Source organism: Cololabis saira, chromosome 17, assembly GCF_033807715.1.
Source record: "Cololabis saira isolate AMF1-May2022 chromosome 17, fColSai1.1, whole genome shotgun sequence".
Lineage (NCBI taxonomy): Eukaryota > Metazoa > Chordata > Actinopteri > Beloniformes > Belonidae > Cololabis > Cololabis saira.
This window is the reverse complement of record NC_084603.1, coordinates 19,357,493-19,385,475: the sequence shown is the minus strand read 5'-3', so window position 1 is coordinate 19,385,475 and position 27,983 is coordinate 19,357,493. Positions and strand designations below refer to the sequence as shown.

The 27,983-nt window shown below is 39.7% G+C and overlaps 1 protein-coding gene across 1 annotated transcript in view; it reads right to left on the bottom strand.

The window, feature by feature from the left end:
- Positions 1-66: 66 nt before the first annotated feature.
- The window catches only part of loxl4 (lysyl oxidase-like 4), a 29,206-nt gene continuing 1,289 nt past the window's right edge, over positions 67-27,983 (bottom strand). The window contains exons 2-15 of the mRNA XM_061744786.1: positions 27,404-27,736; positions 23,091-23,395; positions 22,793-23,007; positions 14,090-14,128; positions 13,621-13,834; positions 12,180-12,357; positions 8,016-8,170; positions 7,751-7,918; positions 7,260-7,422; positions 6,933-7,176; positions 6,094-6,209; positions 5,648-5,784; positions 3,584-3,695; positions 67-3,497 (exon numbers count right to left, since the gene is read on the bottom strand). Coding sequence (XP_061600770.1) covers positions 3,427-3,497; positions 3,584-3,695; positions 5,648-5,784; positions 6,094-6,209; positions 6,933-7,176; positions 7,260-7,422; positions 7,751-7,918; positions 8,016-8,170; positions 12,180-12,357; positions 13,621-13,834; positions 14,090-14,128; positions 22,793-23,007; positions 23,091-23,395; positions 27,404-27,716 — 2,430 coding nt within the window. The 5' untranslated portion in view covers positions 27,717-27,736 and the 3' untranslated portion in view covers positions 67-3,426. The remainder of the gene's footprint in view (positions 3,498-3,583; positions 3,696-5,647; positions 5,785-6,093; positions 6,210-6,932; positions 7,177-7,259; positions 7,423-7,750; positions 7,919-8,015; positions 8,171-12,179; positions 12,358-13,620; positions 13,835-14,089; positions 14,129-22,792; positions 23,008-23,090; positions 23,396-27,403; positions 27,737-27,983) is intronic.

The window sequence follows — 27,983 nt, the reverse complement described above, 5'->3', positions numbered from 1 at the left end:
TTGATGAATCGTTTGTGGGGTGTCATGCATTAACATCAACAAAGTACGGCAGGAAACAGATGACAGTTTAGTATTAGATGAAGTTTTATTGATTCACAGTAATGATGTATGAATGGATTGTGATTTGACTGCCACAGACAGTGTGTATCAACAGTTTCCTCAGGGCAAAAACATAACAAAGTATCTATCATACCTTAAATTCTAACTACAGAATAAACACGTGGGCACAGATGGGTCACCGTATGAGTGCTGACAGCTCCAGTTAAATTGTTTCATCACAGAAAAAAAGAGAAGTAAATCACATCAGGTGAAATTATTGTTTTTTTACTATTCAGATGAGGTCCCTGAAGTCCCTGAGAGCACAGTTACATATAAACTGTAGAATAACGCCATTTATGTCACACTCTCATTTTTAAAGACACAAGCAAAACTGGCCAAAGAATACGATATCCCAGTGCCAAACTCATAGCAAGGGTACAAATACAGTAATATTATGCAGTATGAACTAAGCAATGAAATGGTATCATCTTTTAAATAACACAGAACAGACTATGGGACAAGCACGAAGCAAAAGGACATCAAAAAACATGTTTTGGTCTATCTAGTATCTATTGATGAGGCAAAATGTGTCTGGAAATGTTTGCGCAATTAAAAAAACAAAACAAAAAAAACGACAAATTGTATAGCAGTCTCAGTGACAAGTCCAACAAAGTTTCCCTAAGAAAACCACCTTTACAGGTTCAGGCACTGAAATAGGAAGCCAAACATATTTAGCATCATTAACTCATGTCCCATTTTGTAAAGGAAAATTGATTTGTATCAGTCTAGTGTGTTAAAGCTCACTTATTCAGTAAAAAGGCACAGTACGTTGTACAAGGCCTAGCTTTAGTAAAAAATAAAGTTACTGTTTACTGTGCTGAAATGTGAATAGAAGAGTTTATATATTTTTTCTGCCAGACAAACCTGTTATTTTCATTGGAGAGCTGCAAATGCCAGCCTTTGGTCTGCACATAGCTCCTCACATAAAGGCAGCTATTGTATTATAGGCGTACTTCCGCATGAGCCCTTGTCCAAACTTCCTTCCTCTCTCATTCTTTTCTTTCAATCACAATCTCTCAAATCTCTCCAAAAGTCATAATCTCACTTACAAATTGCATAAAGATTCAATTCCAGATTTTCTGCCTTTTCTGTGATTGCATAAATAACAATTCCTTGGCGTTTCTTTATAAAGCACATGCTTGGGCCTCAATCTCAACCGTAACCTTAAGTTTAACCAAACAGATGTAATTAAAAGGCTTTTTATACGCTCTCAAAACCCAGCCTGTCTGTCTACCACAATACTGTGGTTTTGTCAGACCGGTTTTCCCTCTCATCAGAGGCTGCGAGAGGAACGCAGTTCAGTAACAATTGTACAGTAACAATTGTTTTAATTAGGAACATTAAAAACAATTATTCATCGGCATGATAGAAATGTTCTATTACTATGTCCTCTAACTACTGCAATAACTTATCTCCCTCTGTAATAATACACTAGTGTCAGAAAAATGAAACGAAACAAACGTAAATGTAATTAAATGCTAGATAACAATTTCCTTACTGAGCATGCTGTGTAAGTGTGGATGCAATGAATAAATAAAAAGTTATAAAGTACAGCATAAATAGCACATTGAACATGAAACACAAATACCATATTTCATATTCTAAATAATAAAACACAACAAATTCCTTTTAGATAAACCCCCCCAAAATAGGAAAAGCCATATCAACACTGATGGGAAAATTGTCCTTGAAGTTGAAGCAAAGAGATGCCATTTATCCATTTTCTCCAGCTGCTGCATCTTGTTCAGGGTCCTGCGGGGTGGGGGGGTCACCCCGGCTGTCATCAGGTAAGAAGTGGGGTACGCTCTGCACAGTCAATCACGGGACATAACTCGGTCTAGAATAACCGATCAGTCCGACGAGCCACCACACCACCACGCTGCCGGATGTCATATTGCGTCTCCAAATTATGACTTGGTATGAGTTTGACACATAATTCATCGTCATGACTGCTTTCTTTCATGGATTGCACTGCTTTTGCAATCATGTTGTTAATATTAACTTTACAATGACCAAAAAAAAAACTAATTAATTAAAATGTTCTACCACAGAAACCCATTATGCACTTTTCCACTTACAAAAAGGGTTTATGGCTACTTACAGCTACTTTTTCATTTTGTTGTAAAAACAAAGTAAGGTGAAACAGAAACTAACATTGCTTTGTTTGTGGGATGGAATTCCAGGGAAAACGAAGAGGAATTCCAGGCACATGATTTCGGTGATTCACAAATCTCTAACTCTGTGCTGGAAACATGAATCCTTCATCAGTGCCGCCATCAGTTATCAGTCATAATTAGTCATAATCTTTAGATACCAAGTCAAAATGTTGGGATAAAATCAAATTTTCGGATACTTTTTTCCATCCCAGTTAGGCTTCCATATAAAATAGTACATTTTGCGCCAAAATTAAAAAGGACTGGGGGCAAAACTCAAATACTGATGCTTAAAGATAAAGTGCTTTCTTTGACAAAAACAAACTGACCTCTTGTTATCTATTCTAAATGCAAAGCACAACTAGGCTTTTATAAAATTCTAATTTTGTTAAAATGAATCCAAAGGAAGAAATCCATTGTAAAATAAAACTAGCAAAAATATCCTGTACAACACCATTCACCTGACACTGAAGTTTATGTCACCATATACAGTGTTTGACTGTTGCCAGTGAAGTTGGAATCGTTTGGTTTTCAGAAACACTCTTTTCAATCTGCTTTTCATTGAGGATTATTTCAGTAGAAAAGGTTCAAAGTGTTTTATTCCATCTTCATGGGCAACAGTGAATTCAAGAGCACCAGTATTTAATTAATAAAATGGCATTATAATAATTTTAATTGGGTTAATTATGGATTTAAATTGAAAAAAATGGAAAATAATGTCAACAGTTCTATTCGTGATACTTTTTTTTGCAAAATCTCATAAGCTTTCTCTGGTTTTCATATCTCCCAGGTCTGGCCCAGATTTTGCAACACAACTAGCACCTGTTGTCTTAGCGACAGTTATCCACATTAAGAGAAATTAAATCTAAATCTAAATCTAGGGTGTTTTTTTCTTTAAGAAGAGTGTTTGAAAACATGTTGAACAAAACGCCACCCGATCCTCTCTTGCTTACGTCGGCCGCTTGAGATTAGAGTCTCTGCGATGGCTGATGCTGTGATATGAGGTCTTCGTGATTATTTTATCCACACCAGCCAGGGATATTTTTTTCTTTTCTTGCATGTTTTCTGTTGTGGTGGGTCTTAAGGTCCCAAAGGTCTGGGGCCATCAATTTCAACCCAGCCTGACTAGTCTCAGTGTCCCACTGCAGGGCGTTGCACAGGATCCTGGGATGAGTTACACAAAGTTGTTGGTGATTTGCCTCTGGTGCTCAAATAGATCTTCAGTCTCTGCACTGTAAGCATCACCTGAGGAGGAAGAAAACGTAACTTCAAACTCAAAATATGAGAGTAATCTAAGAGGAAAGGTAAGTTGTTGTTTTTGTTGTCCTCACCTGCATGACAACTGTACATGTAAACTCTCTGGCCGTCGTATTTGCACCGACATCTCATGACATTGTTCATGAAGTCAGACTCAGCCATGTCCATCGCAGGATTGACTTCCACCTGCAAGACAGCACAATGCATGACTTCTTTCATTGTTGTTCTCACCTCCATCTAACATCGTATCTCCAGTTGACCAGGTTCATGGACACATAAGCAGTGAGTCTCCTTGCTTTACTCATCGGCAAAGCCAATTTAAATAAACAGCAATTGCATGTAAAATTTTGAAAGGGAATGTTATTAACACCACTCGTGGCCAGTATTGTTTTTATAGTCAATCTGCTCCGCTATAAAAAGATGACTTGATGACTTTCCCATACCACATTCTGCTGTGCAGCACTTTCTACTGGATCTACTCTGGGATGATGCTCATTTGGTAGTTTGCAGCAGATCATATGGGCATGCAACAGCAAAACATTTGCCTTTACTATCTGTTATACACTGACAGATCTTTAAGGAAAATGCATCTTGGGGCACTTTAATATTGTGTCCAAAAATAAAGAAACAACAAAAACACTTCTGCCCACACAAAACATAGTAACTGGCTGCTAAAGTGTTTTTGCAGGTGGAGAGGTGAGGGGGCTGCAAAGTAGGACTGATTTAACATCTGAAATCCATCTTGTTCTTGTGTGCTGCCATACACGTGCTAATAGTGTGCCATTTGCAGAGCAACTCCACAACTGCTGATCCTCATTCTCTTAATCTGGCCTGGTGATAATACTGAGGAGCCATTTACTCTAATAGCTGCTCTGTAAACTGCAACACCCACTGTAAGTACAGGTTACAAACAGCTTATGGGAGAAAAATGCAATCTACACCAAAAAAGAGAAGAAAAACCGACGGGGAAAAAAAAAAAACAACATGAAATGCACAAAATGGTTTCTTAATTTTTATGTGTAAATTACAGTGTTGGACCAGAGAGCGTAACACTTGCTGAGAGCCGGTTTTGTGGAAGAGTGCACTGCTCAAATGTGGCTTTAAAAAGAAACTGGCTTTAAAAATAAAAACAGGGCAAGAGGAATTCTTTGGTGGCAAATTAGCCGTTCCTAATGGAAGGGGGGGTACTAGGTGCTATTTGACTAAAGGGAGGCAATGGTTAATTTGGGTAAATTGGTGTGCTTCATTTGGACTGGGTGGTTCAAGGGTAGACCAACTAAGGCTTTTTGTAAAAACCTGGTTCAGAAAAGTCAGGCACTGTCAGCACTTCACATCATAAAGGAAAGAACAAAGCGACTAAAGTAGGAGTTGCATGCGAAACTATATATTTTCGGCGCTGTTGAATAACTACTTCACTGTTTCATCTTGTACTACATGGTATATTCTCATTTGTGCATATTCTTTGTTATGGCCCTTTCTAATATGGAGAAAAAAAAAGAAAAAAAATCAACCTCTTCCCCTGTAGTAGTTCTCATTTCTAATTACTCTCAGGTGTCTTATGTGTGGTTTCATCTTCCTCTGTCATTCCTTCCCTCCAGGCTGCACTATAGCGTAGAACCACATGATAATTACACCCAAGTTTGCTTAAAATACATCTCGTCAGCACACGGCTTTACATATGTGTGTGACACATTGGTAATGAGTGAATTAAATAAAATGGTCTTCAACAGAGAGCCGAGTGTTAATTACAAAGAATCAGTCTAAACAAACTGGATAACAGCAGTAATTATCAAACAGTGAGGTGCACCCTCTCCCACAGCGTGGAGGTAATTGGCAGTATCTAAAGACGGCCGAACACCGTGGTGGGATCGAGAGTCTGATGGGAACAGAGGATAGTGGGGTATTGAGTCTTTGGTGTGTTTTATTTTGTAGCCACAGTGATTTGACTCGACAAAGAAATGACAAAGAGATGAATGGTTGTGGTGACGACTGTGATGAGGAAGGTTAGCTGGTTTTACTGGAATAGGAACAGAAACCCCAACCAACCATGAGGAGGTCCAACTTAAAGACTGTGTGAACCTATCTGCAAAAAATTGCCCTGACTGCAAAAGCGAAGATTTTAAAAAATGAGCTCAGACCTGGAAGATGTAGTCTCCTGGTCGTACATCTGTCACATCAACCCACTGACAGTCAATATCATGGCGATAGGTGTCCCAGCAGCCCACAGAGATGCCTTGATCACCCATGTTGTAGCAGGAGAATCGCTTCTGAAGTCCTAAAAAGAGGGCACACACATGTATACATCAACAACTTCATCAATCATAACATCAAAGCTAATTTAATGCTTGGCGCTCCCTGTTATTCCAAGAGCCTTTAGCTTCCTGAATTGTGTCAGACTACATGCTCTATGAACGCTGCCTTTTTCATGGGAGACATTTCATCCATGACATAACAAGTAAATGGAGAGTGAACAAACAAGAACGGCAGCGATCTGATACATTAAGCAGAAAGTAAAAATCTGAATACATTTCTCACTAACAGCAGAGCAGATTGCTGATACTCGTGAATAACGTTGAACATTTACCATCAGGGCAGTATGTGTCCTCGAGACAGAAACTGGCCTTGTGTCCCTCTGCAACTCTTGTGCCATTCAGAGTCAGCAGGTCGTAATGCGTGAACACCTCGATGCTGTGGTAGTGCCTGGGACGTGAGAGGGGAAAGTCCAGGTGAGTGTTTGTGTCTGCTGAGTCTGTGCATTTACACTAAGTGAACACTGGCTCCCTATGGCTCGTATCCTAATGACCTCACTGCCTGAACATGAGCATGGGTGTCACCATAACACCTTACACAGAGGCTTGTCTTAGCACCAGCTCCGTTTGGGCTGTTTACTTATTCTAAGTGAATGGAGAGCTTTGAAACTCACATCTATAGCGCTGATATGCTATAATAAACTGAGGCAGACCTGACTGTGCACGGAGTACCCTGGCCCTTGTGTGACACTAACAGGAGCGGTTAGAAGGTTCAACCGCCATTTCCACAGACTTGTTAATGAATCTGCAGCGATGACAACACTGTTTCAGGTTCCCCGGTGACAAACAGTTTCTTATGTTTAATGTCTATATTGCATGCTATTGCAGCAAACTCATCAAACTTCTGCCATATTTTCCTTCCTGCAGCAATTAAGTACAATTTAATTCAACATAACTCAGTTTTCTCGACATGAAGGAAGCTCTGTCATTATTCTATATATTTTGAATAATAAACTACTGTTTGCCTCTAGGCTTTTCAAAACCGGCTACTCCACCCTCCCTCACCTCCAAAAATATAGGTAATCAAAACACTGCAATTATATTAAATGCCTTAGCAATTCTTTCCACTGCAACAACATAACAAACCCTTCACCGCTCTTCTGGGGTTTCCTACCTGTGGCACTGGTGCCATGTCCAGCTCTCTTTAGACGCTTTTGGTCTGAAATCGGAGCGACCCATGTTCATGATGCGGGAGGAGAAGCGCAACAGCCGTCGGTGACCGTACGGCCAGTTCATCCTGGCAGCAGATGATGAAAGACAGTTCTCCTCATTGGCACAGGTCAGCAGGTGGAGCGGACGATCTTCCAGGTAGGCGGTCTCCTGGACCAGCTTGGCATCTAAAACAAGGTCCGGGGCGGCTGAGAGGTGTTAAATGAGAGTTATTACAGTGTTATTACAGGAGATGAGAAGATGAGGAGTTACAGGAGGAAGCTTAGCTTACTGTCTGAACAGCTGACCCCAGCAGCCTTAGTGCCCCCTCCGCGAGGACAGTGAAGATGGTTGTTTCTACGACACTGCTGAATTGACAGCTCTGTTCCCACACAGTGAGTTCCACTGAGAATCACTTCACCTGCATTTGAGTCACCAGTCCAGAACCAGGTTTCCTGTCAAAGAAAGTACACAAGGAGAGGACAAGGTGAGTCAGGTGTTTTTTTCACAGTGAGCAACAGCGTAGCTTATTATTTACTCTGATGAATAAAGGGGATGTGACTATGGATCAGTCTCCAAGTGTTCATTTCATTTGCTCATCAATAACCAAGACAGTGCTGATGATAGTCTAACAGCCTCTGGAAATTATATGTCTGATCACTGTAGTTTTCAAAATGACACTAATTGTTTTAGAAGTTGGAGTAGTACTTTGTTTAATTTTGGGCTTTGAGAAAAGGGGGCGACCCTACCATGAGAGACAAAAATGACTATCTCATGTTTTACCTGATGAGCACTGGCAGCAAATCCCAGGCCGAGCTGTCTGCAAACCACCATGGCCTCGTTGATGCCCCAGTTCTCACTACAAACAGATCCCCAACGTTTACGACCACCAACGTCCATCAACACCTCGACACGGCCCTCTGATGGGACTCTACCACCAGCAAGCCGCACCTGGACATTCACCATATTATACCGTTTAATCATAACATTTCAATGAAACCCAAGAAATGTGTTACTTGTCATGTGTTACTTTATCATTTTTTTATACCGTCTTCTCTGAGCCAGTCTTGGGAACGTTGCAGCGGACTGAGGCATCTTGGCTGTGTTTGAAGGTCCACGGTTGGACTTCCTGGAAGTAGCAGTCCAGGATGGACTTCTCAGACCCCCGACACTGAACACTGTTCATATGGATAGGTCCTGTACCTGAAGAAGGAGAAACAGAAAAAGCAAATTTGAAGATTGGTAAAAAAAAATAAAGCAGGGAAATAGGGCTGGGCGATATGGACCAAAAGTCATATCTTGATATTTTCTAGCTGAATGGCGATACTCGATATATATCGATATTTTTTCTGTGCCATAATTGGGGTTTACCCCAAAGCATTATAGCATAGCATCTCTGTTAGCTTCATTTTTTCTGAGGCAAACCCTTAAAAAAACAGTCAGTTTTAATACAAAGCCTCGTGCCAAATGTCACACAGGTTCCTTTATTAACAGAGGTCTGGACAAAATCAAAATGTATAAAACAAATGAAATAAAAATAAACTGCCTGCATATATAGAATAAAAATGCTTCTTGAATAAAATCAAACAAATATCCCTTTCCTGCATAACAATTAAATTAAAATAAACTGTGCAATTAATACAATGTAGACAGTAACAGGCAGACTTTTCCACTGAGGTTGACAGTTGTGCAAATAACACAACTGCAAATCTCAAATAAAACATTCAAGTCAATTTGTCACAAAATAAGCTATATCAAAATAAAAAAAAAAAAAAAAAATTCTCGATATAAACGATATTGTCTCGTACCATATCGCGTTTGAAAATATATCGATATATATTAAAATCTCGATATATCGCCCAACCCTACAGGGAAATAAGAAAAGTAGAGAACATGGACATTACGTGTTTCTTATGAATGTGTGGGGCCACCCAGTGTGGACATCGTGTCATGAGAAGATATTATCATGCAAGTGAGGCTCTCCGTTCTTTTCACGTGAAAGAGCGTTTTCTACTTCATCAAACCGACGATGAAAAGTTGCCATCTGTCATGACAAAATACTCCTGCGAGCCAAACAGCATCAGCGGCAAAAGAAAAAAGAAAGAAAAAAAAAAATCTACTTAAGGCATCTGTCACACCTCATTACCACCATTCTGTTGCTTCAGGCACAGAAACATGTGTGTAGTCCACCACCCTGAGTGGGCAAACAAAGCCGAATCTGTGTCAGCAAAATAAATAACTCACTGGTTTTCATTTGTCGCTTTAACCCAGATAATCTCTAAACAACATGGAAGATGACGGAAGAAAGTTTTTTAGACTTTAAAAGAACAAACAGTTGGTGCCACAATTATGGCACTGTGGCAGGTTCAGAAAACAGAGAACAAACTGTGGCTTCAGTGTTTTCGTAAAACAAAAGACGCAAGCAATAAATGTGGAAATGCACCAGCGTTGGAATAAACAGAACTGAAACCACAAAAACACTGGGAGAAGGGAAAAAAAAACCATGAAAAAGGCCATAAAAAAAGATAGATGAGAGCAGATCATAGTCTAACCAAATTTGTTTCTGCGTCTGCTTTAGTAGATTGTAGGTCTGTTACCGTACTGGTCACCATGCGTGGGTTCATGTTTATGAAAGGACAGAGCCTCACCGCTTCAGACTCCATCTATATGGTAGATCCAAACTCCCAGTCTTTAACTGATCAGGACAAACTTTCTTAAAGGCCCTTGAAGTGAGCTCTAACATGCTCTTTTAAAAGCTTACCCCACAGCAAATTCCAAGAAACCGCCTACACTAACTTTACATGTACGCAAATACACACGGGAGCGCTCCGGTCCCTTATACATGCATAGCAGCCCATGTACAAGCACTTCACTGGCACAGTAAAATAACAATGTTGGTCAAAAGGGGAATAGAAACATTGTCCCTGTAATTTAACTCTCGTATGGTGATGATACATGTAATGATGACAGGAGTTGAAGGGTTGGCGTTAGAACTGAGCTGAATATTTTCCTCACTTTCAATCTACCGCACATCAATTTTCCAAATCCTGATTAAACCATGAATTTTAGCAGTTATAAATAACTAAACGGAGAAAAATGAGGCATAATATAAATGCGGTATCTTATATTTAGTATTTAGAACAAACAGGTTGAGTTTAATTGCTATGTAATTAGATTTGGCCAATGTCACAGATCATTTGGTCAATTTAGAAGACTGACTTCTGGATACTGAACACAGATGCATCAGTTACAGTCTTGTTAAACATGTTTCAAATAGTTGGTTAGTGGTCACTGTTTTTCTTCCCGATGAAATTACATTCTGTTTTCAGCTCGCTAAAGAGTGTACAGTGTTTTTGTCCCCATGTTCGATTTGGGCTGTATGGTACACCCTACCAATGACATTCATACAAGCACACATTTAAACAGAAGAAAAGAAAAAGAAACAAAAGAAAATCAAACCTGTGTAAGGGTATCGTTCTTTGTAAAGGTTGCTCAATGAAAATTACTTGCACCTTTTTGAAAGACACCCAGCTAAATGTGGCCTTCAAACACTAGGAAAAAAATCCTGTCACAGTAATGGTATATATCTAAGATGCAAAGTTATAGAAAGGAACGTGTGAGAGGACTTTGAAGTCAGAGCAAATTCAAGTAGTAATCTATATGAAAGCGTAAGTTAGAGCAAAAGAGAGAGTACTGTGTGTGTCTGAGTATCTGGAAGAAAAGCAAACACGCATGTATAACTCAGTTTCAAGTAGGTTTATTGGTATGTGGACTGTGTTGGTCTTTGTTTAAGCGCACGCACTAGTTTGGCATGAATAGTTTTCAGTTCATGTGCAAAAACAAAAGGAAAAACAAAATAAAAAGATATGGGAGAATATGGTGATAAATATTTGTTTATTTTTGTAACATTATCTGCATATTTTCCATATCAAAATACCATGAAAATGAGAAAAGTTAATCTCCGAGGTTGGGTAATACTTCATGAGTGGAATGATTCATGCACTTGTCATTCTGCATCCACAAAACAAACAGGGCAGGGAATTACTTACCTATGAAATAAAGGGCAGTGAGCACAAAACAAGTTACTAGGATCTAAAAGTAGAGTGACTGTTAAGAAGTAAAAAATCACCATTCGCCAAGTCAAACTGGGGCTGAAGAGCTACTTATGATAAAAAGCCTGAGGTTAATTGTACTGCACACTACCATGAAACATGCATGCAGGATGGCACGTACGGCACGTACACAGATTAAGTTTTAGAGCAACATCAGAGACATTTTTTTTTTAATCTCTTTTGAGGTTAAACACCCAAATGATTCATCAAAGTCGCATGAACTGTATGAAGACGGCTGATGAAAAGGGCGGGCTAAACCAGGCTTAAACTGTGTTAGGCTCATCAAAAAGAAAACCTGCATGAATTACATCATTTCCAGAAAATCTAATACTAAGAAATCAAAACCTAAAACTAACTTAATAATCCAACATGTATTAAAAATATGCTTACTATGATCATCTAAAGAGCTAAACAAGCAGAATGTCATCCCACATTTCATTTCCTTTAGCGTGTTCATGTGCTACACCCTAGCCTGAGCCGTGGGGAAGCTGCTCTCTCTCACACACCCCACTCTTATGGGTGGAGAGACCACTGTCACAGCTGGATACCAACTGAAACTGTGTGTGACACCAAATGTGGACATTTGAAAATGAAGAAAAAGAAATTTGCTGAGAAAAAGAAGTTTTCTCAGCAATTGACTGAAATCTCACTTGAACCTAGCAAAATTATATCCATGGCATTAGTTACCAAATGGCAAATTAAACCACTGTGAATTATAATATTTTAATATTTAAATTTAGTGTGTGTGTGTCTTCGTGTTATTTGGGCAGCTGGAAGTGCTGGCAGAGTGCTTACATAATCACAGCTGGAAAAACTGCAATCAACACATTTGCAGCTCAGAAGGTAACGTATACAGACAGAAAGACAAACACATGCCTGCACATTATCTAATCAGTCAGGGCAGACGGGTGCGGCGTCTACGATAAGCGAAAGATAAGCAAAAGTCTCCCTGTCTTCTCTGGAAGACCATGACGCATGATAAACACATTCAAACAACCAAATTACCGACTCAAAACAACCAGATTAAATGTGGAATTTTGCAGAACTTCTGGAGTAATATGAAAACCTTTGTGTTGAGCAACAAAAGTTCTTTCTCTCACCTTGACCCATGAACGCTCCATTCAGGGCATCCTTGGCCGTGCCAAAGCCCAGCTCTTTACACACCACACTGGCGGCAGTCATGTCCCACAAATGATCCACGATGGTCCCCCATTTTCCATTTCGTAGCACTTCGACACGACCCTCGCCCAGCCTGGGGCCTGCCTTCAGACGGACGGGCTGTACATGGCAGCAAAGGTAACAAATCTCAGTTTTCACACATATATTTCCAGAAGAGCTTGGAAACTTTTCACAGTGCAACAAAATATTCAATTTGTAATTTGGTTTTTTTCTTTAACCATCACTGAACAGAACCATGTACAAAGAAAAGTATTTTCAGGGCCTTCTCTAATCAATGTTATTTGGATTTGAACCAATACACAATTTGATGCATCAATAAAAATAATAATACAAAAGAATACTGCAGACTCTTTCACATCGTTCTCTGAAAACACCTTAGATGGACTTCTCATCTTCATATTTCTTGCCCACACCATATCCAGTAAGCACGAAGCCAACACCACCCCAAACCCAGCAATTTCCCAGGATCATGCTGAAGTTACAACAAAGAATACAGACACTGTAAATGTCATTCTACTCTGCCGTGCTTTTATTGCTATTTTTATTTTATTTTATTTATTGCATTTTATTTATTGTGGCACAAAATGGAGAAGCGTTCCAAATTTAATTTTATGTCTGACATGTAATGACAATAAAGTCTTTCTAATTCTAATTTCTAAAGCACCCAGCCAAAGACAGTGAGCTGTTTAATCCCTGTTTATGTTCATGAAATTTCTCACTGTTGGGTCGTTCGTGGTAGTGGAGACAAATGCCACATTTGAGGTCCAGTAAAACTGCCCCAAATCCACCTACAGCGGTGACTGAAAGCTAAAATATGACACGCGTCAACCCACCTACAGCGGCGTTGGAAACAAAGAGATCGCATGCATCAAACAGTGGTTTCTGGCGTTGAACTTCCCACATCAAAACTGCCACCGATTCCCTGAATCATTTTAAAGTATCAACCGCCACAAACTTTAAGAGAACTTACATTTTGTTCAGTTTACTCATTTGAGATTTTATATAGAGAGAGAGTTTAAATTATTCGATGCTACTCTGACAGAATTTTGTGAGCCATCACCATTGTTTCTTGGAAAGACTGCGTCTTTGGTTCAGGCCTCTTTTATACCAAATCCTGACACACTCACCTGTTACTAATTAATTAACACCAGAAATTCCTACAATAGGATTATATATCTTTAAACATTCCTGTCTTTATTTGACTCTATTTCTTTGAGCCTGTTGCTGGCAACAGTATCTTGGATTTGAAGTTTCAATGAAATAATGAAGTTGTAGAAGATTTGGTTGCTTGTAAGAAACTACACTTTTTTTTTTTTTACACTGTATGCATTTTTAGTTAAGATACAATTTTATGAAACTTACCACAACTGGATAAGGAGCCTGTGGCCTTCCTGAGGAGATGCGAGCAAACTGAGGCCCTGGTACACACTTGGCCACTGCATGTCTGCCGTTCTTACAAGGCATGGGACTGCGGGCGATGGACAGCTGAGCGTGGCACTCTGACAGGCTGTTCTCGGTGCCAAGACAGTGAACTTTCTCTACCCAGGATCCCTTCTTCTTTGCCATGACACTCAATCTAGAGAAAAAATAAACCAAGTCTTGCTTTATTAGTCTTAATATATTTTCAAAATTGCAGACAAGCTGAACTCAAATTGATGTTGACAACATTTCACTTTTACCAATACCAATAACTCAAGGAGACAGATATATTCCATCATGTTTACTAATTACATTTTATTTAAAAAAATCACTTTTAAATGTTAGTATATTAATTAGGACAACATGTGTCTTTATTTGTGACATAATCAACAAGTAATGGTCTTTTTATTACCTTGTTGACGGATCTGCAACCTTGGTATCCCATATTTTCCTGTAAAAGAAAAAGGAAATATATATTTGATATTCTGTAGCTGCTTGTTATATATATATATATATATATATATATATATATATATATATATATATATATATATATATATATATATATATATATATATATATATAATCTGATCATAAAGAACATAGGATCATAAAGAGGTCCTAATGATTTTAAGAATAAAATTTAAAATTGGTTTTGCATGTGGCTTTGTTGTAAGCGTTAGAGGGAAATGCCTAGTAATATTAAATTATTATTAATTGCAGGTTCGTAAAAGGTTTTACATGGTTCATTGTTCAAAAACAAAAATGTGTTAATTGCTGAAATATCTCTTGTATTGTCTGAACTGCTGGAAGGTCCGGGCTGCTTTGATTACTCATAAAAGGCACATGCAACTGCTCATTCATTGTTCAAGTTGTGCCAAACTAGCCACTACGCTGGCATTGTATAAACGTTTTACAAAGTGATGTTGACTGTTGTGGGAAGAAAGGCGAGTTGGTCAACTTCCTTTGGTGAGGACTTAGGCCATTTATGTGCAAAAAAAAAAACAACAACAAAGAAGCACAGTGAAGGAAAAGGAATTGGGAAAACTCAAAAAGCAAGTAACTCCACTTTCAGGATGATGATATTGTTCTGGATGTTTTGCTGCAGCTTACTTTACATGTTTCTTGTTTTACCTTAAAGATTCAGGAGCATACTATACATATTCATCAGGAATCTGGAGCAAAGTACTGCTGGCCTGACCGCTATAAAGAAATGTTCAGTAGCATTGTTCTAGTAAATGTGCCAAACGTATTTCCTGGTTCACTAATAACACTAACGGAGACTTTCTGCTTACAAGACTTTTGCATTGTGTGTTTCAGTATGACAAGTTTGTACATAATAACAGGATGCCAGAATAACTAAAGGACTGGAAAAAAGAAAGAAAAATAAGTTATTTTAAACTATACTTTTAACCTCAAAAGCCGCATACAGTCCCAAAAAAAAGAAAAAAAGCAACAGTAGTAACATAGAACATTTCTGGGAAAGCAAGGTTTGACCAAGCCCGACATACAAACAAGAACTGTGGCACTATGATGGAACCAAATAAAGATTTATGTACCAGGGAGGCTGACTGACTTGGGAGGGAGCTGGAGAGGAAAGCCCAAAGTGTTCTTGACAAACACACAAAAAAAGCAAAGAAGGTATGCCACACAGAACCACGTCAGGACATCCTCAGATAACTGCAAAGAGCACGTCCTGTCACCACCAACAACACCAATTATACCCTTAACACTCACACATAGCTGAATACGCTAAAAACTGACAAACATTCCAAAACATCCATTATCCACCAACCTTAATTTATGGCTGTCAAAACAAATTCGTCAAATAATTTAGAAAAACATTATTCAATACTTCATTCACAGCAGTCACAACAGGCCTGTGTAACATGAGCGCAAATATACCTGAACTCCATCAAATTGCCAAAAGGTTAATTTTGACGGACACAAGCACGGCATCGCAGGTGTTGGAAGCTTAAATTAAAGTACATGTAGTGAATACAAGCACAACGATGAAATGTTCACCAACCCACATCCCACCGCTGATTTCAGCGGCATTCCTTTTAAAGAAACAAACACATCCATGTATGTTTGTATGAGAGCGAAGGCGGGTAAATATTTGTAGTCCCGACATGAAACGCCAGCCATTCCTGTAAGTTAACACACAAACTTTAAAAAACAAACTAAGGACGTAGGAATCAAAAGCCTCATGTGAAGTTAATGCTTGTGTGAAGTCATGGACTGCTGAATGTACACTTTCCAGTCATATAATAACATGTTTCCTGATGCTGTAAGTAGTCACTGTGAAATGACACCTTATGCTAAATATATCCCCCCTAAAAACGTTGAGTATTAAAAAAACAACAACAGTATACATTCATTGTATTCATCCTTAAGAAAAATAAGACATTTGGCAATTTGTAGGTGTAATCTGTTCATTTGAAACAATTAAGAGATAAATAAGGGGCTTAAATCAGGGAACTTTGCTTCAACAATCTCAGTTGACAACTCTTAAAGCTAATTAAACTATGTGTGACTGTAAAGAAAAAATGGCCAATAGGGAATCATCTTAAACAGTTATGTACATAACTTTAAATACAGCTGTATGTGCTGGGAGCTGCGGTAAATTGTGACTGACTCACTACAAACAGTTAAGCACACACGCTTCACAGGGTATTGAATTACACTAGTAAAATATCTTAAATTTGTCTGCCATGTGTCTTTGCTGAAGCATGAAGTAGACATTGTGGGATGCATGCACATTTTCCTATCAGGCAAACATGTCTGTGACTTGTTTGTAGCCTCACCACAGACAAATCAACTTAACCAACTTCCCTCTTCAGAAAGCAACAGGACAACTACACAGGCTGTAAATGATGCGTTCAAGTCTTTCATTTGACTGAATTACAGCTGTGTTAAGCTTCATTTAAGAGTGATAAAACTAATTGTTACATATGCAACAAGAGAAAATGAATGACTGGTAGAAGTTATGATTAATGGTTAATTCTGTATCTGCATGGAGCTGTGACAGCTAGTAAGAACTACAGATCTGATCCAACATTGGTATTGGAGGCCACTACTGAAGTCATTCACTCATCTGCTGTCAGAAGGACAGCACAGGCGTGTTTTGCTGATGCAATAGCTCACCTAATGTATCCAGTTCAGATGACGCATTACTGTTTTTAACTTGTTTTATATCCAATTTGAAAACAACAAAAAGCTCTTTAGTATGAACTTCAAGAGGTAATTTCCCAATAAGCTGGAAGCTGATACACTAAACTGACAGGCAGGTATTAGTTTGGGTTTTCACCTGGTCCGTGTAACTCAACAGTGTCAGCAGTACTTGTTGTGGTACCAAGAGAACATCAGCTGATGATACCAGATTGATAAAAGAAAAGCGTTACACCACTAACTAAATGCATCATCCTCACACTGCTCACGGCTCACATGGAGTTCATGTTAAAAAAAATAAAAGCAATGAAATTATTATTTTTTTAAATGTGTTTAAAAATGTATTTATTTAAAATTAATTTAAAAATTTAAATCTTTTCCTTTCCTTCAAAAGGAAAAAATACAAAATCAAGTTTCGCATATGTATTTTCCACTGTAAGCAGAAAACTCTTATTTTGAAATGACAAAGAGGCGGCCAAAACCAAATAAGCGGTTAAGACAAACACTCAGACAGACAGAGACAGACAGATATTTGTTTAAGTTCATATAACTATGGTTCAACTAAACCATAGAAGTCTGTTCCAAGCATAAAAGACACACATACAAAAAATGAAAGAAAAGAAAACAAATTAGAGACACCGGAAAACCACATCCTGTAATAAAAATGTCACCAGGAAGCCTGAAAATGATACTCCTAATATAAAACTAACTATGAAACATAATTAAATCAAATACCGGTTCAGTTCCTAAATCACATGGTGACAGAGGAAGACAGACAACCGCTGACACAGCGGGCAGTTCAGCAAACTACAGCTGTAATTGGACTTATTTTACAGAAGCAAGCAAAAACCTGGCACGTCTGAGCATTGCTCTCGTTCTTTCTCTCTGCAGCCTTTTTCGTTTTTTTTTTACTCTTGTCCACCTTGTTTGCTACCTCGGTGTTACTCTCTCTCTCTCAGACACAGAGCTATAATTAGGGGTGTTTTTTCACCCTCAGCAGAAATCCTGGAGAGCTTTGGTCCTGACCAACTTGTAATTACAGCATCTTCAGAGTTCCATCCAAGAAACACATGACGCTGAGAGACATGGCAGGGTCTGGTATTTCTAAGAATGGACTGCGAGACTTGGCCAAGAAGTAGAAATAGAGGGAGGGGGATGGTCACCGACTAAATTTGGTCAGATGGGTTTTCCTTCTTTTTTTTGTACACTACGGTAAGGTATTACACAAACAGTTAACAGATGGCAGAGACAGTCATTTCTAATTCTGCTCACATTTAAAATTATAATTACAAAGCGGTAATGTTGGTAAAAATCTAAAGTGCAATCCCTATATCTACCTCTAAATCCCAACTAGGAAAGAGTGAAATAAATCTTTTAGTTCATCCCCATAAAAGCACCTCATGATCATGTGAAAAAGGGAAGTACATGGTCTTCCCTTCAGTTTTAAGGGTCTACAAAAGACATAAACTATAAAGAGAAATAAAATAATTGTAATTAGCAGGTTTTAAAATTATGTTCCTGAGTAACAAGAAACATTTCTTGAGATGTCACATGATGTAACATATTTAAAATGGAAGTTTTGTTTATTTTTTCTGTGTCTTTTTTTAACTCCACCTTGGCAAATACCTGTAAGCAAATACTGCTAAAAAAAGACAGAAAAAAGCTTTAGTGTATGTATATGTATATGACAGGTGAGGCACTAAGAAATGTGTACTCTCTGAACCAGCCTGAGATAATAAAATAAAATGTACCAAAAAAAAATGACAGAGCAAATATGCACCTGTGGAGATATAAAGCAGTTACTGATTTGGACGCAAACAAATCACAGTCTTGTGTCTGAGGTCTCAGCAAAACACCGGGTCATACTGAGGGCAGGCGCGGCCAAGACGTTTCAAGTAATGGCCTCTTCCATGCAAGAGCCTTATAATTTACACAGACGATAAAACAAATCAGCACGCTGACAAACATATGCCTAAACTCGAAGACTAAAAGGTGGAAAGGACTTCTATTAATTAAGCTCTTTTACTAGACTTTAGAGGGTGATTTAAATAATACATCCCAAAACAGCAGTAAGCAGATTCTCTGCGGGTTTCATGTCTTTCAGGCTACAGCAACTTCTCCTCCATCACATCAGTCTTCTTATTAAGCAGACAAATCTGTCAAAAATAATGCAGCCACACAAATTAATCCATATATTCCCCTTCACCTTTATACTTTTACTTATCATCATCAGTTTTTGCATCTATCCTGCCAAATCTATACCACCAGGGAGAAAGAACGAGCAGATGCATGAAAAGCATTACACCTGCAATGCAGGCAAGCTGTAATAATAAATGATCCTGTTCCGGCCATGGCAAGAGTCAACTGCAGCGTGCTCCGAGAACCTTTTATTACTAAAGATATGATGTCATGTGATTCCCTCGTCCAGCAGTAGGAGCTTGTTATTGCTTTGCTGTGTTCACAATAACGCAAAAGTTCAAAACAGACTGCAGATTCAAGGGCAATGCAGAAATTCTTTCAGTGACTGAGTGTGCGCCACACTTTGTTGAGTCGATAAAAAGTTGGAAAAGTCTATAAAATAAATAGGGTTCCCTCTAAACATGTGCAGCCCTTTTCAGCAGCGAACAGTAGTGAGCAGATGCTGCGGTCTGTCGCCAGTTGAGACGGAGTAACCCTCGCCAGCACAAGGACGGAATAGCTGTGCTGTGAATCACCTATGGTCAGCAGCTTTCCGGGAGTCAGATCCAAATTGGTTCCCCTCTACTGACAGTCATACGCTACTCCCTTTTATGATAGCAATGGAGTAATTCCCTGCTGTGTGGTCCTGTTGTGGTTTTGGAGCAGAACTTGCCCCAAAACCACTCTGAACGCTCTTTTCTTTTTCTTTCTTTTTTTTTCTGGAAGCAGAAATGGAATGTCCATCTATGCCAACAAGAAAACTCAATATGATGCACGTGCCACTGGAGTAGCGTAAGCGTGTTCGTGTTCAGACTCATTTTGAACCTTGTGTTGAGAGTTAGATAACAATTTTGATACCTGTCTTGTATCTCCAAGTTAAACACCGTCTGGGAAAACTGCCAGGAGCTTGAGCATAAGCATTACAATGTCAGATGCTCCTGAAACAAGCTGCTTCGACTCCTGTCTCCTTAAGGCCTCGCCATATCAAAAGTCTGTAGTTGGGGAATCCCATCGTACTTGTGGGCTGAGCTATTGCTTAGTTGCTATGCTCTTAAAACAGATTAATGAAATATCTGTAAAATTCAGCGTGATGTGAAGCCTGTACTTCTGACTCACAGGGATTACTTTAACTTAAACTTTGTAATTTGACAATGACGAAGTCATAACTCTTAACTTTATCTATAGTTGAGAAGAGTGAATCCAAATACATCCTTCAATTTGTTTCCGCTGATCTGGGTTCAGGGTGCAGAATCAGCAGACTAAGATCAACCATGGCCCAGACCTCCCTCTCTCCAGCCAGCTCCTCCAGGAGGATACAAAGGTGCTATCAGGTCAGTCAAAATATATAATGTCTGCTTCAGGGTCTTCTCCTGATTGGACATTATTAAAAAAAACAAACTCCCAAGCAATCAGCTTCCCTTGAGCTGGATGAGCAGTGACTTAACTCAAGAGTTAAGGCACATCTAACCTACTACCTCTAAGGAAGAGTCCAGCCACCCACCAGAGGAAACTAATTTCATTTGCTTTTATTTGTAATTTAGTTCTTCTGGTCGCTACACACAGTTTGTGACGATAGGTGAAGGTAGGAACTTTGTGTTTGGTTCTGCTCTCCCTTCACCACAACAGGCCAGTACATAGTCTACATTACTGATGTTGCACTAATCCTATCCATTCTTTCCCTACTTGTAAACAAAGACCCCATGATTTTTAAACTTTTACTGATCACTGCAATTATTTGCTGCAATCACAACACCAAGTAGTGGTACTATCAGTTTACCTTAGAAGTCGGAGGTTCAAAACAAAAATCATGTCACATCCAAGTTGATTGTGTTCCAGCTGGAAAGAAAATCCATTGATTTTCACACCTTATTATCTTCTGTAGACGTTGGACTATCCGTACCCTATGCTAGCCGTAGCTGCTTTGAGCCACTGTCAGCGATACCAATTTAAAACAATAGTACCTGGTGTTTAGCATATACAGTGTAGCAACACACCCACTCACGAGAAACAAAGGGTGTTGTTTCTGTCTACTAATATGTTAGTCTGGCCCAGGGGTCGGCAACCCAAAATGTTGAAAGAGCCATATTGGACCAAAAATGCAAAAAACAAATATGTCTGGAGCCGCCAAAAAATGAAAAGTCTTTTATAAGCCTTAGAATGAAGGCAACACATGCTGCATGTAGCTATATTAGTTATAACTAGGGGAAGATTTTTTTTTTCATTATGCACTTCGAGAAAAAAGTCGAAATGTTGAGAAAAAAGTCGAAATGTCGAGAAAAAAGTTGAAATGTCGAGATTAATGTTGAAGTACAATCTCGAGAAAAAAGTCGAAATGTTGAGGAAAAAGTCAAAATTTCGAGAAAAAAGTCAAAATTTCGAGGAAAAGTCAAAATGTTGAGAAAAAAGTTGAAATGTCGAGGAAATAGTCAAAATTTCAAGAAAAAAGTTGAAATGTTGAGATTACAAAGGAAAGGAAACAGGAAGAAAAAAAAAGAAAAAGAAGAAGAAAAAAATGAAAAAAAAGGTCAAACATTTTTGAAAAAGCTCCAGGAGCCACTAGGGTGGCGCTAAAGAGCTGCATGCGGCTCTAGAGCCGCGGGTTGCCGATCCGTGGTCTGGCCTTATGACTTCTGTTACAAACAGTAAAATGATCTGAGTGCTTGTTTTACTGATCTGAGGAGCAGTCATGTGGACTTATAAGTTTGGGTAGTTGAGGTTTCTCCAACCCTCTGAGTTGGAATTTTAAACTGGGATTCAGGGGCTGTTCTGGCTGAACTTTCCAACTTGGAATTTGGAAAATCCAAGCACAAATGGATGACACTATATAGCTCACAAGAAACACGCCTCCAAAAGCACGCCAGTTAGTGAAAAGTAAGGTTTTTAGGGATACAGGCTGGGTCAGCCAGAACATGATGTGGACAAACTGCTACACAGAGAACAAGCATTGAATAAGCAGGGTTTTTTATCTTTTTATAATGGAAATCACATAAAAATATTCAAACAGAACACGTTGATATATATATACATATGTGTGTGTGTGCGTGCCTGTGTGTGCGTGCATGAGAAAAAGCGATCCTCCACATAAATGGACATGCATTATGGCAGCATGTTCTTCATAGTGTTGTTAGGGTTGAATGTAAAAGTAAATACATGGCTGGGTTGTGCCTGAAGAGGCTGCCCTGTCAACAAGACAAGTCGCTTCACACAGACCCTTATTCCGCCCGCAAATGGCTATCCCAGTCTCACACACGGTATCGATGGGACTGTTAAACCGCAATCAGCAGTGATATTACACTGCGGTATGGGAATCTAAAAGTTAAAGTGCCGCTCTTTGTCTCCGAGCAGCAGGCTGAAGATAGCATCAGGAGAGGAGAGAGTAAAAGAGTGAGAGAAAGGCAATGAGGTGTGCAGAGGTGATTTGCCAAGAGAGAGGTGCAGAGAAAGGGCAGTGTAGAGGGACAAGGATCCCTTTATCATTATCCTGAGGCTCAGGGAATGGAGTGCAAAGCAGGGCACGGGAAAAAAAGCAGCTGGGGGGAAAAAGATAAGCCCAATGCAAGTATTTTACTCAAACTGACACAAAACAGGATGCCGCTGCTGTGTTTTCATTCTTTAGTAAGGTTGTTTTTTCTTTAAATGTAATATTAGAATACAGCGTGTTGCTCTTTTGAACCCTGGTCCTCCTTGGTTTGGTAATATGATAACAAGCTCACACGGGTGAATTGTGCTGCTCTAGATACAGCCAGAGTGAAAGAGACATACTCACTTGTATGTTTTAATGTTGGGCTCTGAAGCGTTGGGAAAGCCGAGCATCCCGCAGACAACACGGCTGCTGTTGAGACTCCAACCCATGTCACAAACTTGTCTCCATCTCCCAGCATGCTTCACTTCCACTACACCCTCTGTGATAAGACTCTTCCTCTTGGTAGCCATGAGGATGGGACGGAGACGTACCTCTTCAATTCGTACCTTGCTGTTACCCTTTCAGATGAGGCAAAACTTATTTGAAATGATATAACTTTGTATGAATTATAAATATATGCACGAGATGATAAATGGTGTACCTGGAAGTTTGGGTGATGTCTTTGGAATCTGGGAATATCAGGTGAATGTCCATTTCCATAATATCCATATCCTGGATGTCTCCGGGTCACCACATGTCCCCCCCACTGAGCTGCAGTGGTGCCAAAAGGCCTACCAGCAGTTGTGTAGCCTCTGCTGGCTGCCAGATCCTGCCTACGTTCAGGGGTGCACACGACCCCCAAGTCTTCTGAGTGCTTGCAGTCACTCACCCCCCATCCATTGTGTTTGCAGTCCTTCAGGGACTTCTCTGAGCCATCACAGTGCACATTATCCATCCATATTGGGCCTGTTGAAAAATAATAAGATTAAATCAAAATGGAATCCATTGTTTTATTCAAATGTTCAAAAGACGTACTAGGCAATGCATCCACACAACAATCTGAATCAGCTCCCAAACACCTAACACTTGACGTTTATAGGCAGGCAGATTTAGGGTTGCAGGTTAGCAGCGCTTAAGCAGTAGATACACAGTATTTTACAAGGAGGCAAGGTGCTGTAGATCACGCTCCCTGAATCCACTCAACCTTCTCTTTAATTTGGATTTAAAAGCAGCAGTAAAGAATGTCCATAAACCACAGCAAGAGTTGCATAACTCTGGCAAGCAAATGCTGTCATTATTCTTAAACAAATGCCCCTTTTCTGTCTATATACTTACTCTGCTGGTTTCCTAGTTGATCTTAACAAGATGCAGCCTCCAATCCCACGACATCACTTTATGATGCTAGTTATTTTGGACGTCTTAATTGGTGGTCTTTTCCTAAAGCCCTACACGTGAGTTGTAGGATAGGCAAGCTGGAGGATGGCGAACTTGTTGAGGACAGGTTACTACTAGGGTTGCCAACCGTCCTGTATTTATAAAGTAAAGTACACGTCCCCTATTGAGCTGAAAGGGACGCACTTTGTCCCGTATTACTGTGAGAGTCAAAAATAGTCAAAAAGTTTTCTACAGACTTTCTGTTTGCACTTTTGTAATTCAACTAACAATGTGCATTATTACAGATTGGATGTTCTGCTTTCATTCTATTGTTTTATATTCCTACTATTTTAAGTTACCAGTAAGAAGAACAGGTTTCTGTTTAAGAAAGATACTTATATTAATCAGTTCATTTTGTTATTTTGTATTAAAGTGAATTGCTGGATAATAATTTGTTTTCCGTGTGTTCATGGCATTCAAAAATAAGCATCCAATTCAATTCAGGTTCGAGTCAAATAGTTAAAAAATCGTTTCACTCACAAAAAAAGGGGCTAAAAAAATTCACCACGCCAGGAAGGGTGAAGGCAACCGGGTCGGCCGACCCTGCCGATGAGGTGTCCCTTATTTATTTTACAGGGAGTTGGCAGCACTAATTACTACTATTCACGCGAAGGTGGGCCATACCTGTCAAGTTTTGGATTTAAAAATACGGGAAATTTTCCGCCGCTGTCCCACCAGCCCAACCAAGGTCCAGTATCTTACATTTTAAGACAGATTTACGATAAATTCAAAATAACTACCTGTTATTTTACCTGTACCCACTTAAAAACTACAATTATGTGCTCATAGCCTGATAGTTGTACCTTTATTGACACTGAAATGCTGTGGACATTCTTAAGTTTGTAATTCCTATAATAGACCCTAAATGAAAACACAAAAGTGAATTAAACCACACTAATTTTTTTTAAATATTTTCAGTTTACATACACATTGATTGTCTTCAAGTGAAACATTTTATTTTCTTTTAATTTGTCATTTTCACTGATGTGGCTCTCTGGTATTCACTGAGGGAAATCGGTCCTTCCCCCGTGAGACACTAAAAATCACCCCATCCTGCTCCTCTTTAGGAAAGTAAATGTAATATCCCATTTTAGAGATATTTATGCGACGTCTTCGCTTTTTGGGGCAGAAATGTCTCCTCTCGTTACATCCATCCATCTCTGATTTGTTTTTCCGAGTTTGTTCCCGTTGTCGCCACTAACCTTGCGAGAACCGCCAACCAGGCTACAGCGACCAGCAGTTCTCGCGAGGGTAGTGACAATTCAGTTTGCAGTTTGTATTATTATTCAGTAATACAAAACGGGACATTTACGGGGAAAATACTAATACGGGGGACGGCGGGAAAGAGGGGTAAAATGTCAACATGTGATGAACTTTTTCTTTGGTGAATGGCTACATTGGCGCTGGCTGACAGGAATGTGCTTCCATTGGCGTGTCTGGCCACAGAGGCGGGTAAATCTGGTAACTTGCTCAAGAGACGTTTTATAAACGAGACACCCCACTACGGTTGTGTTTCCTGTATCTGTGTCACGTGGGTTTCCCCACTCCCCCGCCCCTTTAGGAGACTAACAGCAGGTCCTGAGTCTATTGAGTCCTATGGGAAAAGTGAACGTGAGCACAGATTATTACCAATTCCTAAATATGGGACCCATTTTTCAAAAGATACAAACCTTCTGAACATTCTGACACCAAAATGGCAATTTTCAGACCGACGGATTAGGAGAAAATGAACTTTGTTTGACACCTGTCTCTGTCTGAGCAACACACTCTCGCGAGATTTGGCTCTCATAGCTCTCCTCAGAGTCGTCGGTCACTGCAGAACTGCCAAAGTCGTTTTCCCATCGGATAAACTGAAATGTAAAATTAAAAACTAGCTTCTTTGCTTAAGAATACTGTTATTGTTATTATTGAAGTCTTTTTGGAAGGGAAAAAAAGAATATTAGACTGATCCGATGATTGATATCAGGTTGATATCAGACATTAAAGTAGCAGATAAAAAAAAACGAGCAGCAAAATAAGGCGCAAACATTAAAGTTGTACTGTATCTCGTTCACAACACTTCCAAAACGATGTGGGGAGAGGGGCGACCACGCCCACTTAGGAGACAGGAAATGTATACCATTTAATACCATTGGCAGAAACGGTAATGCGTTATCTTCTGTATAGAGTATCTTTGTTATACAGTAGGCTACTACAAAACGGGACATTTACGGGGAAAATACGAATACGGGGGGACGGCGGGAAAGAGGGGTAAAATGTCAACATGTGATGAACTTGTTCTTTGGTGAATAGGGTTGCCACCCGTCCCGTAAAATACGGAATTGTCCTTTATTTGAGAAAAAAATGTTGCGTCCCGTATTGAACTAATACGGGACGCGATTTGTCCCGTATTTTCATTAACGCCCCATACACACGTCTGTCACACACACACACATCAACACTAAATTGATCAATAATAACAAAATAAAACACAGGAAACATTAAGGCCAGCAAAATCTTTGTGGCGGGACAACAGGACCTGCTGCGTCTGTGCCCAGATCTTTCTATGTGCCAGACAGCGCTGCAGGGAGGACTCGGGCTTCACCTCCAGGTAGGGCTTGGGAATTGGGAATTAAAAGTTCCGTATTGAACCAATACGGACATATATTATGCCAGGCCCGGTTCTACGATGGTGCATAAGCAAGCATTGCATCCTCAGTTTGTGTTTGCATGCTCAGTTGAAAAGACGAAAAGAAAACTGACAATGCGCCCGCGTTAAGCCTGATTTATGGTTCCACGTTAAATCGACGGCATGGCTACGGCGATGGGTACGCGTGCGACGCGCACCGTACGTTCGCGTCCCCAACGTATCCTACACCGTAAACTCTGCGTTGGTGCAACGCGGAACCATAAATCAGCCAGTGTCCGTCACTCATCTCCGTGCAGCAGTTTCCTGCACCAGCAAGACACTGCTCTCTGATTATGGCTCACAGTTTTAAAACCCCAAATAAAAAATTAATTAGAGAATATTTTATGAAATCAATAAACAATTCCATCATCAAAATTATAACAAATAAAGGTTCAACATATCATGCTTTGCATGTAATAAGACTAGGTAATATATTAGTTTCACCTTTTAAGTTGAATTATTGAAATAAATTAACTTTTACACCATATTCTAGTTGAATTATTGAAATAAGTTAACTTTTACACCATATTCTTCACCTGTAGCAATATTCTACACCTTGGCTGATGTGGACATACATAGCATAAGCGGCTATTTCAGCTGCTATATGGTTGGCTGTCTGTACAGTCATGCAAGTTCAATGCTACTAAAGAATGCGTTTTTTCGTATAAAATAAACACATTTTTTATGCAGTTTAGAAGTTTTGGGGCTTTTTTTTGGCTCCTGCGCTGCTGAAATTGGAGCGTCCTTTATTTCTATTTCTGAAAGGTGGCAACCCTATTGGTGAACGGCTACATTGGCGCTGGCTGACAGGAATGTGCTTCCACTGGCGTGTCTGGCCACAGAGGCGGGTAAATGTGGTAACTTGCTCTCACCCGCTCCTTGTCCGTACTTGGCGCTGTGAGCCCAAGTCACGCCGCTTCGGTAGCCGAGCTCCTTGCACACGACGTCGGCCAGCTTCAGGTCCACCTCGTCGTCGCACACGGTCCCCCACGTGTTGTTGTGCAGCACCTCCACGCGCCCTTCGCTCGCCTCGCGCGGGAGGTTTCCCGCCAGTCGCACCTTCAAGGCCGGCGACTGAGGTGCGCGCGCCGCTCTGCGCGGCGGGGACGCGGCGGCGCGCACGGGGTCGACCAGGGACAGCAGCAGGGGGGAGAGGAGGAGGAGGAGGGCGCATGCGCGGGTCATCCTGAAAGCGAGGAAGAGTCCTGCAGAGAGATGTTGGTACAATGTACAGGACTGTCTCAGAAAATTAGAATATTGTGATAAAGTTCTTTATTTTCTGTAATGCAATTAAAAACACAAAAATGTCATACATTCTGGATTCATTACAAATCAACTGAAATATTGCAAGCCTTTTATTATTTTAATATTGCTGATTATGGCTTACAGTTTAAGGTTAAGATTCCCAGAATATTCAAATTTTTTTAGATAGGATATTTTAGTTTTCTTAAG